The sequence below is a fragment of the Primulina eburnea genome, chromosome 17, assembly GCF_022965805.1.
Source record: "Primulina eburnea isolate SZY01 chromosome 17, ASM2296580v1, whole genome shotgun sequence".
Classification (NCBI taxonomy): domain Eukaryota; kingdom Viridiplantae; phylum Streptophyta; class Magnoliopsida; order Lamiales; family Gesneriaceae; genus Primulina; species Primulina eburnea.
This window is the reverse complement of record NC_133117.1, coordinates 25,284,435-25,298,348: the sequence shown is the minus strand read 5'-3', so window position 1 is coordinate 25,298,348 and position 13,914 is coordinate 25,284,435. Positions and strand designations below refer to the sequence as shown.

General features: G+C 31.3%; 1 protein-coding gene across 1 annotated transcript; it reads right to left on the bottom strand.

Annotated features, from left to right (window-relative positions):
- Positions 1 to 11,037: 11,037 nt before the first annotated feature.
- Positions 11,038 to 11,583, bottom strand: LOC140817984 (uncharacterized). Its single transcript, XM_073177777.1, has one exon. It carries the CDS (start codon positions 11,581 to 11,583, stop codon positions 11,038 to 11,040), a length of 546 nt encoding a protein of 181 aa, XP_073033878.1.
- Between the last annotated feature and the right edge of the window lie 2,331 nt (positions 11,584 to 13,914).

Here is a 13,914-nt window from a genome sequence, read left to right as displayed (position 1 = left end):
AAATTGGAACTTCTGGAACTCAACCGATGGATCAGGTAAAATCTGTTATTACCCTTCGAAGTGGTAAGGTTGTGGAAAAATCCATTCTTGAACCTTGTGAAGATGATGATAAATCAACTCCAAAGGGTAAGGAAGTGGAACCCATAACTTGCGAAGAGGAGGTTCAACAGACAGTGTCACCACCATTCCCTCATGCATTGAAAAATACAAAAAAATCAAATTTGAATTCTGATATATATGATATTTTTAAACAAGTAAAAGTTAATATTCCTTTATTAGATGCAATAAAACAGGTACCATCATATGCCAAATTTTTGAAAGACTTGTGCACTGTGAAAAGAAAATTGAATGTGAAAAAGAAAGCATTTTTAGCCGAACAAGTAAGTGCAATCATTCAAAATAATAATGCTTTGAAATACAAAGACCCTGGTTGTCCTACTATTTCGTGTATTATTGGAGAACGAAAGATTAAAAAAGCCTTGCTTGACCTTGGAGCTAGTGTGAATTTACTTCCATATTCAGTTTATCAAGAACTCAATCTAGGCGAGTTAAAACCTACTTCGGTAACACTTTTACTTGCTGATAGATCTGTTAAAGTGCCAAGAGGTATGGTAGAAGACGTGTTGGTCCAAGTTGATAACTTTGTATATCCTGTCGATTTCATAGTTTTAGATACACAACCTATTGAAGCTTGTAATGCAATTCCTGTAATTTTAGGTCGTCCATTTTTAGCAACTTCTAATGCTCTTATAAATTGCAGGAATGGAATAATGAAGTTGTCATTTGGTAACATGACCTTGGAGCTCAATGTTTTTAATCTTTGTAAGCAACCACATGACAAAGGAGATGAAAGTGAAGATGAAAATCTTATTGAAACTCTTGTGGAAGAAAACATTCAAGAAGGGAGTACTCGTGATCAATTAGATATTTGTTCAATTGAAACTGTTAAAGAAAATATTGAAATTGATCTTGACGATTTTTTCAGGTATCACTCGTTACCAGGATCAGAGAAAGAATTTGATGAAAAATATGAGAACAAAGACGAACCACCAGTATTGGAGTTAAAACCCTTGCCAGAAGAATTGAAGTATGCATTTCTTGGAGAAGATGAAACATATCCGGTGGTAATTTCTTCCAAACTCTCAAGTAATCAAGAAGGTAAATTAGTTGATATGCTTAAAAGACATAAAAATGCAATTGGTTGGACACTAAAAGATCTTAAGGGCATTAATCCACTAATTTGCACACACAAAATTCACTTAGAAGAAAATGCAAAAACATCTCAACAACCACAAAGGAGATTAAATCCACACATGAAAGATGTTGTGAAAACTGAAGTTCTCAAACTACTTGATGTTGGAATTATCTACCCTATTTCAGATAGTAAGTGGGTAAGCCCAACACAAGTAGTTCCAAAAAAATCTGGCATCACAGTGATAAAAAATGAAAAAGGTGAATTGTTAACAAGTCGAGTCCCATCTAGTTGGCGGATGTGTATTGATTATAGAAAATTAAATGACGCCACTAGAAAAGATCATTTTCCATTACCATTTTTGGATCAAATTTTAGAAAGAGTAGCAGGTCATCCCTACTACTGTTTTCTTGACGGATATTCAGGCTATTATCAAATTCCCATTGCACTCGAAGATCAAGAAAAAACTACATTCACATGTCCTTTTGGAACATTTGCATTCAGAAGGATGCCATTTGATTTATGCAATGCCCCAGCAACATTTCAAAGATGTATGCTAAGCATTTTCTGCGACATGGTTGAAAATTGTTTGGAAATTTTTATGGATGATTTAACTGTTTTTGGGAATACATTTGATAATTGTCTTGAAAATTTGGAAAAAGTTTTAAAAAGATGCGAGGAAAAAGGTCTTATTTTAAATTGGGAAAAATGTCATTACATGATTACTTCTGGAATTGTTTTGGGACATGTCGTGTCATCTCATGGAATTGAAGTCGATAAAGCAAAAGTTGATGTCATTGCCAATTTACCCCCTCCAAAAACCATTAAAGAAATTCGCTCATTTTTGGGACATGCTGGATTTTATAGGAGGTTTATAAAGGACTTTAGTTTAATCTCTAAACCCATTTGTAACCTCTTAACAAAAGACAGTGCATTTGAGTGGACTCAAGAATGTCAAAATGCTTTTGATAAAATCATTCGACATTTAACATCAGCTCCTATCATGCAACCTCCTGATTGGTCTTTACCATTTGAAATCATGTGCGATGCGAGTGATTATGCAGTCGGTGCAGTATTGGGTCAAAGAAGAAACGGTAAGCCTTATGTGATATATTATGCAAGTAGAACTTTAAACAATGCTCAAATGAATTACTCCACAACTGAAAAAGAGCTACTTGCTGTAATATTTGCATTAGATAAATTTCGTTCTTATTTGATTGGATCAACAACTATCGTGTTTACTGATCATTCTGCTATTAGATATTTGTTGACCAAACAGGATGCAAAGCCACGACTGATACGATGGATTTTGTTGCTCCAAGAATTTGACATTGTAATCAAAGATAAAAAAGGAACCGAGAATGTCGTAGCCGATCATTTATCGAGACTAGTAACAGGATCATCTTTTGAAATGACACCAATTAACGATAATTTTCCTGATGAACATCTATTTTCAGTTACTACTACACCTTGGTTTGCTAACATAGTAAATTTTCTTGTGACAGGAAAAATGCCACCGCAATGGAGTTCCCAAGATAAAAGAAAATTTTTGAATGAGGTAAAAAACTTTTATTGGGATGATCCGTATCTGTTCAAGTATTGTCCGGATCAAATTTTTCGACGTTGCATACCCGACAATGAGGTAAGTAGTGTCATTAAATTTTGTCATTCAGAAGCATGCGGGGGACATTTTTCTTCAAAGAAAACAGCTGCAAAAATCTTGCAGTGTGGATTTTATTGGCCCACTTTGTTTAAAGACACCCACGAAATCTGCAAGATCTGTGAAAATTGTCAAAAATTGGGTGCGATTTCAAAAAGAAACATGATGCCTTTGAATCCTATCATTGAAATTGAAATATTTGATTGTTGGGGAATAGATTTTATGGGACCTTTTCCACCGTCGTTTGGATACTTGTATATTTTAGTTGCAGTTGATTATGTTTCCAAATGGATAGAGGCAATTCCATGTCGAACAAATGATCATAAAATCGTCATCAAATTTTTGAAAGAAAATATTTTTAGTAGATTCGGAATTCCTCGAGCTATGATAAGTGATGGGGGAACTCACTTTGTTAATAAACCATTTGCTTCATTAATGAAAAAATATGGTATTACTCACAAAGTAACAACTCCTTATCATCCTCAAACAAATGGACAAGTTGAATTAGCTAATAGGGAGATAAAGCAAATTTTGGAAAAAACTGTTAACTCAAATAGAAAAGACTGGTCTCTGCGACTTAATGATGCACTGTGGGCATATCGAACAGCTTTTAAAACATCATTGAGTATGTCTCCCTATAGGTTGGTTTATGGAAAACATTGTCATTTGCCTGTGGAATTGGAACATAAAGCTTATTGGGCGATAAAAACTTTAAATTCAAGCATGGATGATGCCAACAAATTGCGTAAATTGCAACTTAATGAACTTGATGAACTCAGAAATGATGCGTATGAGAATTCAAGGATTTATAAAGCAAAAATCAAATCATTTCATGATAAAACAATTCTTAGAAAATCTTTTGAGATTGGTAAAAAAGTTTTGCTTTATAATTCTCGACTTCACATATTCCCAGGAAAATTACGATCAAGATGGACAGGCCCATATGTTATAAAGCATGTGTATCCTTATGGAGCTGTGGATATTGAAAATCCTAAAAATGGTGATGTTTTTAAAGTGAATGGACAAAGGCTTAAACCATTTTTGGAAAATGAAATCTTTCAAGAAGAGTTTATTTCCCTTTCTGATCCTTGATTTTTTTTTTGTGTTGCATTTGATTATTGTTTGTTTTTATTTCAGGTTTTCTTAATCTTTTTATTTTCCCGGTTAAATGGCGGATAACGGTACTCCGTGACTCTCATAGTCGGTTAAATCAGTTTCCCACAATTGCTGATACAAAAATTTAAAAAAAAAAATCATTTGTTTTCTTTTCAAAATGGATGAAATTCTCTCAAAAATTTGTAAATATTTTCCCTCTGTTTCTGAAAATGTTCTAAGAAAAATTTATGCAGGAAGGTGTGAAAGATTGAGATTACTAATGCAAAAAGGAATTCCAGAAGATATTCGTCTTGTAATAGAAGCTAAGGTCCGATTAGGAGGAGAAGTTCCACAATCATTGCTTATTCGGTATTTGCCTGGATTAGGAAAAAGCACTTATGCGAAAAAACGAAGGGCCAAAAGTTTAGGGGTTTGTCATAAGTGTGCAAGATGGACTTGTGACAAACGATGCAGATCTTTGGGATGTGTTTCCAATAACAGAGAAGATAAAATTGATTTCATTAAGAATGGGCTGAGTAAGGAGTCTTTAGATAACATCTTATTGACTCTTGAGACGCATTCTAGTGGACATGTGCATATTGAACTTCTCCGTTTATGGAAACAATTTCAAGATGAGCGTCATAGTCTTGGGAATCTGACTAAAAAAGACCCTGTTTGCCAATTTATAAGAAAATTGGATGGGAAGCATATCCTCGACTCATAGAAGGCGTTGAAGCCGTTTCTGGACGTAAAACCAGAGGAAAATTGTGAGCCACAATCACACTACTGTTTATAAGCATGTGTGTCATTATTTTTTTACTATTTATTCTGTTTACAGCTGTGACCCATAGTTTTGTCATGATAACATATTACCCCTATAAAATCTCTCATCTTTCTTTCTACTTTCGCAGAAAAAAAAAAAGGAAAGTAAAAACATGACTGGATCCTCTGCACAAACATTGAAAAATATTTGTGTATTTTGTGGGTCGAGTCCTGGAAAAAATGAAGTGTTTGTAGAAGCAGCGAATAATCTTGGAAAGATATTGGCTGAGAGAAAAATTCACTTGGTATATGGGGGAGGTAATATTGGGTTAATGGGATCTGTTTCAACATCTGCTCATCTTGGAGGTAGTCAGGTATTGGGTATTATTCCTATAGCTTTAGCTGAAGGAAATATTACAGGTGTTACGATTGGGGAGGAATTAAAAGTTTCTTCTATGTATGAAAGAATCACTCAAATGATTGAAAATTCTGATGCTTTTATCGCACTACCAGGTGGTTTTGGTACATTAGAAGAAATTTTTCACACTGTTTCTTGGGCACAACTTAATATCCATAATAAACCCGTGGGCTTGTTGAATATCAATAATTATTATGACAGTTTGTTGACATTTCTTGATAAAGCTGTGGAACAGAATTTCATTTCAGAAAATTCACGACGGATGCTCATCTGTGCTTCGACTGTCGATCAATTAATTGATGATTTGGAAGCTTTTGTTCATAAGCCTGATCCGATGATAACAAAGATCAATTGGTCGCAATCAAGCAGTAAGAAAAGGAAGTTGGATCATTGATTCAAAAGTCGTGGATTGGTTTGCGTTTGTTTCAGTTTGTTATCTTCAATAAAGTTCCAGGTGATATCTCTTTCATTATGTACTCTTTATTAATAGCTATTTTGACATTAGGGACAATGTCATATTCTGATTGGGGGGAGAACACATATAAAAAAAAAAAAAACAAATTTAAAAAAAAATTAAATATTATTTTAAAATAAAACCATGTTTATTGTTTGTACCTTAGTAATTTTTTGCAAAAATGTCATACATTACATATTTGAAAGATTTAAATTAGAACATGCATTAATCTATTTAAGAATGTTTAAATTTTATTTGAAAAAAGGTCATTTTTAATATTCTGATCAATATAAAAATATGATTTATGAAATCTTTTTGAGTGATTAACCATTGTGATAAAATTAGGTAGTAAAGTATATGGCCCAAGATATACCTTATAAGAGTGCCTAAAATTTTTGAACTCACACATATTTTGTGAGTGAGTGGAGAGGACTGAGAAAACAGCTTTCGAGCCTTTATTGATCATGAGAGAGACTATCTATTGTTTAGATCTTGAGTTCTTATTTTGAAAAAAAAAATATATATTTCCTGAAAAAAAAAAGAAAAAAAAAGAAAAATACAAAAAGAAAGATGTTGAAGATCTATGTAATTTTTAAGTTATATGCTGCGACCCATTTTTCTCTCATAAGAATAAAAAAATAAAAAAAAAAATAAAAAAAGAAAGAGAGAAATACATTGTACAAATTAAATAAATATGTGGTCAAAAAGCATAAACTTAGTCTGATTCCATGATGTAAAAAAAAAAAAAAAATCAGAAAAAAAAAATATAATAAGAACAACTGGATTTTAAATCAATTGATTTTCTATCTTTTGATTAGTTTGGCTCGTTTGTCTGTCTGCATTCTGTAAACCATTTTTCTGAGCATTTATCTGTATTCCAACTCCATGAGAGAAATCGTTGCCATAAATTGAAACATTTATTAACCTGTGAGGATATGGAGTTGAGACTCTTACTAGGAATTTCTGAAGGCCGTGTACATTTAACTACCTAAAATAAGCTTTGAATTAATCATCTCAAATTATTTCATAAATTATAATTATGATGATCTTGATATAACTTTGACAGTTTTCAAATTTTATTTAAACACTTAGATAGTTCTGATTACATTTCTATTTAAATTAATCAATATGTTTTGTATTGCTATTAACGCTTAAATTGCTAGGGACTAGCAATAAGCTGGTTGGGAGGTGTGATAAACATAAAAATTGTACATTAATTAAATGTTTTATAATATAAATATATAGTTTTTGTTTTATTAAATTTTTAAATATTATATGTTTTATAATAAATTGTATAAAATATAAGTTGTTGTGTAATTATAAGTTTTTACTATTTTTACAGGTTCGATAAAACAAGAATAACCTTGGCGTTGCAAATGAGATTAAGATGATTCTTGGACCTGTAGAAAGTTGATGTTAATATCTACAATATTGGTGGCAAGCATGAGATAAAAATCCTCTCACAATTGGGATCAAATTAAGCAACAATTAAAGTTACCGAAGGAGTGGCAGTTTTACCATGCTCTAGTATTTTGACCATATCTCTCAAACTACTTGGTCAAATATTCTGAAAAAAATACCACAACTAGACAACTCAATTATCCACATGTTTCATTTTATGTGAAGAAGAAAATTCGGAGAAGATGCTTGTCAAAAGTGATGTGCAATATAATATTAATTTCTTGGAACACCAATAAAGACTTATGTGTAAAAAATAATATTTTATTTGTGGTTGTCTCTCCAAATTTGGCTATAAATAGGGGTGCATTGTAATGTATTGAGATATCCCTCATTCTATGAACAAATCTTTGAGTTCATAATATTTCTCTCTATATTTTTCTTTTATTTCTTCATTTAAATATAATTAGCATGTTAATTTCATATTCAAAGTTTTACACTTTGAATAATGAATAGCTAACTTCCTAAAGTTGAGATGATAAGGTGAAGCTCTTGGCATGATAATAAGGTTATTATAAGGTAAGAATCTATGTTTTATATTATTTAATCATTATTTATTGTTTATGTTATATTTATTTCTTTAAGCATTTTTATACCCTACTTATAAGTGGGAGTTTTGATTTATTGTTGCTATATGTTACACTAAATTCTTGGAACCATTTAAATGTTAGTTTGGTATTACCAACCATTTAAAATGGATGCCTTGAGTTATTATATATAAATATATTATAATATTAAATTCTTGGAACCATTTAAATGTTAGTTTGGTTTTACCAACCATTTAACTTGGATTCCTTGATTTATTATATATGAATATATTATAGTATTAATTTATTGGTACCATTTAAATGTTTGTTTGGTTTTACCAACCATTTAAAGTGGGAACCTTGATTTAGTGTTTACAAATATATATAGCACAATAAATACTTGACCACATTTATAAGTTTTGGTATATATTATGTACTTATAAGATTATAATTTATAACATAATATAAATATGATTATTTAATATATTGGAACCATTTTATTAAGTGGATTTCAATATTGTTCGTTAATGTTAACTTTATTAAAATACCAAGAGTGGATCCTTTAATCTCAACTACTTAAATTTAAATTTGAACAATTAAAATTTACCCATTAAAGATTCAATTAAAATTAAAAAGAAACAAAAACAAAAACAAAAAGACATTGTAGTGGACTTGTAATTACCTTAGCTTCCCTGTGGATACGATATTCGGACTCACCGAATTATACTACTTGTGGACAACCTGCTCTTGGGAGTGCAACAATCAAAGTCGCAACACAAACATTAGACTCCAAACAACTTGAGCATACTCCAACTGAGATACTGAACCACTTTAGTTCTTGACATAATTGATCTTGCGATCTCTAGGAGTTGAGCCAGGTTTGCATTCTAAATGATTGAACCTCTTGAGAATTTTTTCTATGTAATGAGACCGTGAGAGTTGAATTGATTCTCGATCCCTTACCATTGTTATTCCTAGGATAACATTTTCCTCACCTATGTCTTTCATTTCAAATTTGCTAGATAGCAATTCTTTGGATTTAATGACTTGTTCTAAATCGGTGCCAAAAATGATAATTTCATCTACATACAAGTATATAATGACACCTTTGCCTTCATAATAATGTAAAAACATTTGTCTGATTCATTTAGATTGAATCCATTAGCAGTAATAACACAGTCAAAATTTTCATGCCATTGTTTTGGTGCTTGTTTTAATCCATACGAAGATTTCACAAGTTTGCACACTTTTCCTTGCTGACCTAATAGAATGAACCCTTCCAGTTGTTTCATATATACTTCTTCTTCTAACTCGCCATTTAGAAATGTTGTTTTTACATCCATTTGGTGAATTACCCATTTATGGGTCGAAGCTAAAGCAATAAGTAATCGAATTGTAGTTATTCTAGCTACCGGTGAATAAGTATCAAAATAGTCCAAGGCATATTTTTGAGTAAAACCTTTGGCTACTAATCTGGCTTTAAACTTGTTTATTGTTCCATCCATTTTCATCTTCTTTTTCAAGATCCATTTACAATCAATAAGTTTGGAACCATGTGGTATTAGCCGTAATTGAATCCATCTCATCATGTATCGCTTCTTTCCAAAACGAGGCATCTTGAGGATTTATTGCATCATCAAATGTTTTGGGATCACTTTCGGTTATTAAACAATAAAGTATTTTGTTACTTAGTTCTTGTCTTGTTCCTTCAGTAAGATAAGTTACAAAACTTGAGACAAATGACTTAGTTCTCTTGGCTCTTTTGCTCCTTCTTAACTTAATAATATCTTCCTTGTTTGTCATTTGAAGCTTTTAATGTTTTGAAATCTTGTTTTATTATATCATAGACTTCCTTGTACACTGAAGAGAACCTAGACTCATAAAAAATGACATCTTTTTATTCAATTAAAGTATTAACTAAAATTTAATCATGATGTTCTACAGCAATAAATCTATAGCCCTTGCTATTTTGTGTATATCCCAAAAATATGCAATAAACACCTCTTTCTCCCAACTTTCTTTTCTTTGGTTCAGGAAGATTCACTACATCTCTACAGCCCCAAACTCTATAATATTTGATGTTTGGTTTTTTATGGAACCAAAATTTTTTTTATGGAACCAAAATTCATATATGGTGATAGAATTTCTCTTAGTAGGAACTCAATTTAGTATGTAACAAATCCTTGATTTAATTTTGAATTTAACATGGCATTAACCATTTCGATTAACACTCTATTTTTCTTTTCAGCCACACCATTTTTTTGTGGCACATATGGAGAAGTTACTTCATGGTTAATACCACTAATATCAAAGAAATTGTTTTGATAGTATTCACCTCCTCTATCTATTCTAAGAAATTTTATTCTAGATTCACAAAATAACTCAACTTCAGCCTTAAATATTTTAAAATTTTCAATTACTTCATCCTTAGTATGTAATAAATATACATAGCAAAATCTACTATAGTCATCAATAAAAGTAGCAAAGTATATTTTTCCTCCAAAAGTTGGTGTACCAAGTAAATCACAAATATCACTGTGTATCAGTTCTAATTTTGAAGTTTTTCTGTCTTTTTTAGGAAATGGTTGTCTAGTTATTTTTGTGAGCATGCAAGTCTTACATTTTCGCGCATCTTGTTTAATTCTGTGTAACACATCAAGTTTTATCATTTGATCAATTCTTACAATTCACATGCGCTAATCTATTATGCCATAATGTAAAAGGTGACTCAATCGAATACACAAAATAAGACATATCTTTATTCTTGTTTATCGGCATGAAATTTAATTGAACATGTCATGACAAAAATAACCCTTTCTAACAAACATTCATCTCTTACTAAAGATAAACTTATCAGCTTCAAATACAAGTTTGGTTTCAAACTTGTTAAGTAGACTACCACTAACAATATTCTTTCTTACTTCTGGTGCATACAATACATTAGTCAAAGTTACAACATGTCCAGAAGTAAATTTTAAATCTACTTCTCATGTATCTAATATAGGAGTAGGAGATGCATTTCCCATATATACCACTGCATTGGGATCATTTACGACCTTTAAATTCTTGAAGAATTCCTTATTTTTACACACATATTTGGTAGCTCTGGTATCAACCCGCCAAGAAAAGTATTCATCCACCATGCATGGCTACCATGCTCTGTGTAACTTCTTTTGGTGCTTCACCATTGTTAGTTTTCTTTTCAAAAGGCGACCCTCAAAATTGTAGTGCCCTTCTTTGTTGCAGTGATAACCCTTGCCTTTTCTCCTCTTCTTTTTTGAGGTGATCATCTTTAGACTGATTTGCCCTCTTTCCTTTGTTGAACTTAATGGTTTGTCCACATTCCACCACATACACCTTGCTTGATGCATCTTTGTATTTTGACTCTTGCATAACTTGAGCATTGTTTTTCTCTTGCTCACGAAATTCTTTTTATATTCGAAGAGAGTTAGTAAGGGCCTCAAGAGAAATCTATTCCTTTTTATGTTTGAGATCTTTTTTGAAATCTTTCCAAGATGGAGGAAGTTTATCTATGATAGAACTGAAAACTATGGTTTCATCCATGTGTAATTTGTGTTGGTTAAATCTATTAAGCATTTTCTCTACTTTTGAAAATTGTTCCATGACAAGCCTTGAATCTATCATTTTGAAGTTCAGAAAAGTAGAGACAAGAAATTTCTTACTTGAAGAGTCCTCTTGCATGTATCTTTCCTCTACTTTGTCCCATAACTCTTTAGCGGTAGGTATCATATGATAGACGTCAAATAAACTGTCACACATGGCGTTGAGTATATGTTCCCTGCATATTTCGTCATCATTCTCCCACTTTTGACGGTTCTTGAATTCTTCAATTGTTTCTCCATCAGCATATGTAGGTTTGGGAGTACTGAGAACATATGCTATCTTTAAAGCCACCAACATGAAGTGAACTCGTTTATGCCATCGTATGAATTGCCCACCATCAAGATATTCCAACTTCACGATATTTGTATCCCAATCCTTGATCGAACTTGCCATTATTTCGAAACGAATAAAGCCTAAAGATTGTTGGGTAAAAAAAATAAAAAAAAATAGAGGAGAATTCTGCGGTAACTAGTCGGCTTCCAATCGTGTAAGATCTACACTCTCCTTTAGGCTTTATTTGCTCTCTGTTTTGTGCAAATAAATCAGAGCAAATATCTTGTAGGATAAGATGAAGAACTAGAAGAAACAATGCACTTTGAATTATCTAGACACAAGATACATAAGAAAGTTTCTTGCAACAATATTCAATCCTTGTAGAAAGATTTTCTGCAGCAAATCTAACTCAAATTGACCCCTTTCATCGACTTCAATAATTGATAAATTAAACATTAAAACTTTTCATATATGGCCTTTCAGAAAAGGTGTAAACAATTACTTTTGAAAATGTATTGTTTCAATACAAATACAACTTTTCGTACACACCTTTCAATAAATACGAATATATCTAACACCAGATACATCTTAGGTTGGATTGATCCAACGGGAGTGGACGTTGAGCTAGCAGGGGCAATGATTGCAGGACTATTTCTTCCGCTTATTTTATATCTAAGTTTTGATATTCATTTTTTGATATGAAAGTATAATAGATATTAGGTTTCAGTTGGTTCCAATTGTATACTGCCGGTTTGATATTTATTTTATAGCTAATATACATTTCCGTAATTTTTCTCTATTTAAGTTTATGATATTAAGTTAGTTACATGCTATTCAAGTCATTAGTAGGCGATATGGTACTGGTCGCTACAAATACAATATTTAATATCTTTAATTCTCAAAATTATTAAAAAAAAATAATCCAATACCAAACAAGCCAATCCAAAATGTCTAAGGCAAAAATTTGTGTGAGACGGTCTCACGGGTCGTATTTTGTGAGACGGATCTTTATTTGGATAATCTATGAAAAAATATTACTTTTTATGCTAAGAGTATTACTTTTTATTATGAATATAGGTAGGGTTGACCCGTATCACAGATTGAGATTCGTGAGACGGTCTCACATGAGACCTACTCAATATCGAATCAACAAAAGAGATCAATTATTTCGATAATTCAAGCCTCAACAAAGCAAGAGAAATATATTGTCAAGGGAACATTTCTAACTCAAAAGGTGTAATGCCTGAATTAAATATTATAAGTTGTTGATTTAGTAATATGAAATTACTAAATAATTAATGCTTTTTAAAGAATGAAATATGACATATGTTGGTCATATGAAGTCCAAATGATTTGAAATTTGGATATAACGTAGAAAACTCAAAGATATAGAAGTTTCATGTTTTGAGTTTTCGAAAATTTGATCGTTTGACTGGTCCAAAGAGATATACCTGTGTTAAAATGTTAATATATTATATTATATTATATTATATTATATTATATTATTTTATTATTATATTATTTTAATATAATAGAGTCCTTTCAAGATTCTGACTCAGAAATATTCTGAGATTTATTCCAAAGAGAAGATGATTGAAGTTTATATTGAGGAAATGAAAAAGGATTTATACTCCAACATTGGATGTTCAGATTCAAAATCCGATAAATCAATGGCTTCCGAATCAAGTGAAAATCAATTCATACATCTAATGAAGATGCAGGATGCACATGATCCAGATGAGAATATTCCTCAATTATCTCAAATTGATGATATCTTTGAAAATTTGAAAAAATCTTTGAAAAATAATATCACAGATGATTAGAATCGTTGAAAGTGGATTATCACTATTCAAGAGTTGGTGGAATACCACATCATGGAATATCATGACAAAAAGTGGGTGGCATATCACTATTTACTTTTTGAATTTTGTAACAAAAGTTGCTTTTGCTTTAATTATTATAATATTAAAAAAAATTTAAAAAATTTAAAAAAAATAAATAAAATTTTCCAGCGCAAGAACAAAGAAAGCAACAGAGACGCGAGGTGAGAGAAGCAAAGAAAGTTCTGATTTTTCTTTTCAATCGTGCGACTTATCGGTTTATCCAATCGACGAACCGACTTCAGTTCTGGGATCGTTGACACGAGGTCTTCGATTTGAGGTATAAATTTTGTAGTTTTGGTGATGTTTGAAATTTGTCGATTTCTGGAATAAATCCGATAAATTGTTAAATCATACAGAAATTGAAGATTGTTGAATAGTGTATGATTTTAACGAAGTAGAGAAGATTATAGTGATGTTATTATGAATTATTCCTAATTTATTATAATTAGGGATTTTTAATCGTTGGATTGAGATTGGAGAGTTGTTTGTCAGTTGCTATTAATTCTGATTATATATTTGGAGTCTACGAAGTATATGCTACACGTTGATACAAAGTTTTCGTAATTTG

What these genes read in the sequence shown, in the direction of transcription:
- LOC140817984 (XM_073177777.1), bottom strand. Translation starts at nt 11,583, where the DNA reads ATGGCAAGTTCGATCAAGGATTGGGATACAAATATCGTGAAGTTGGAA.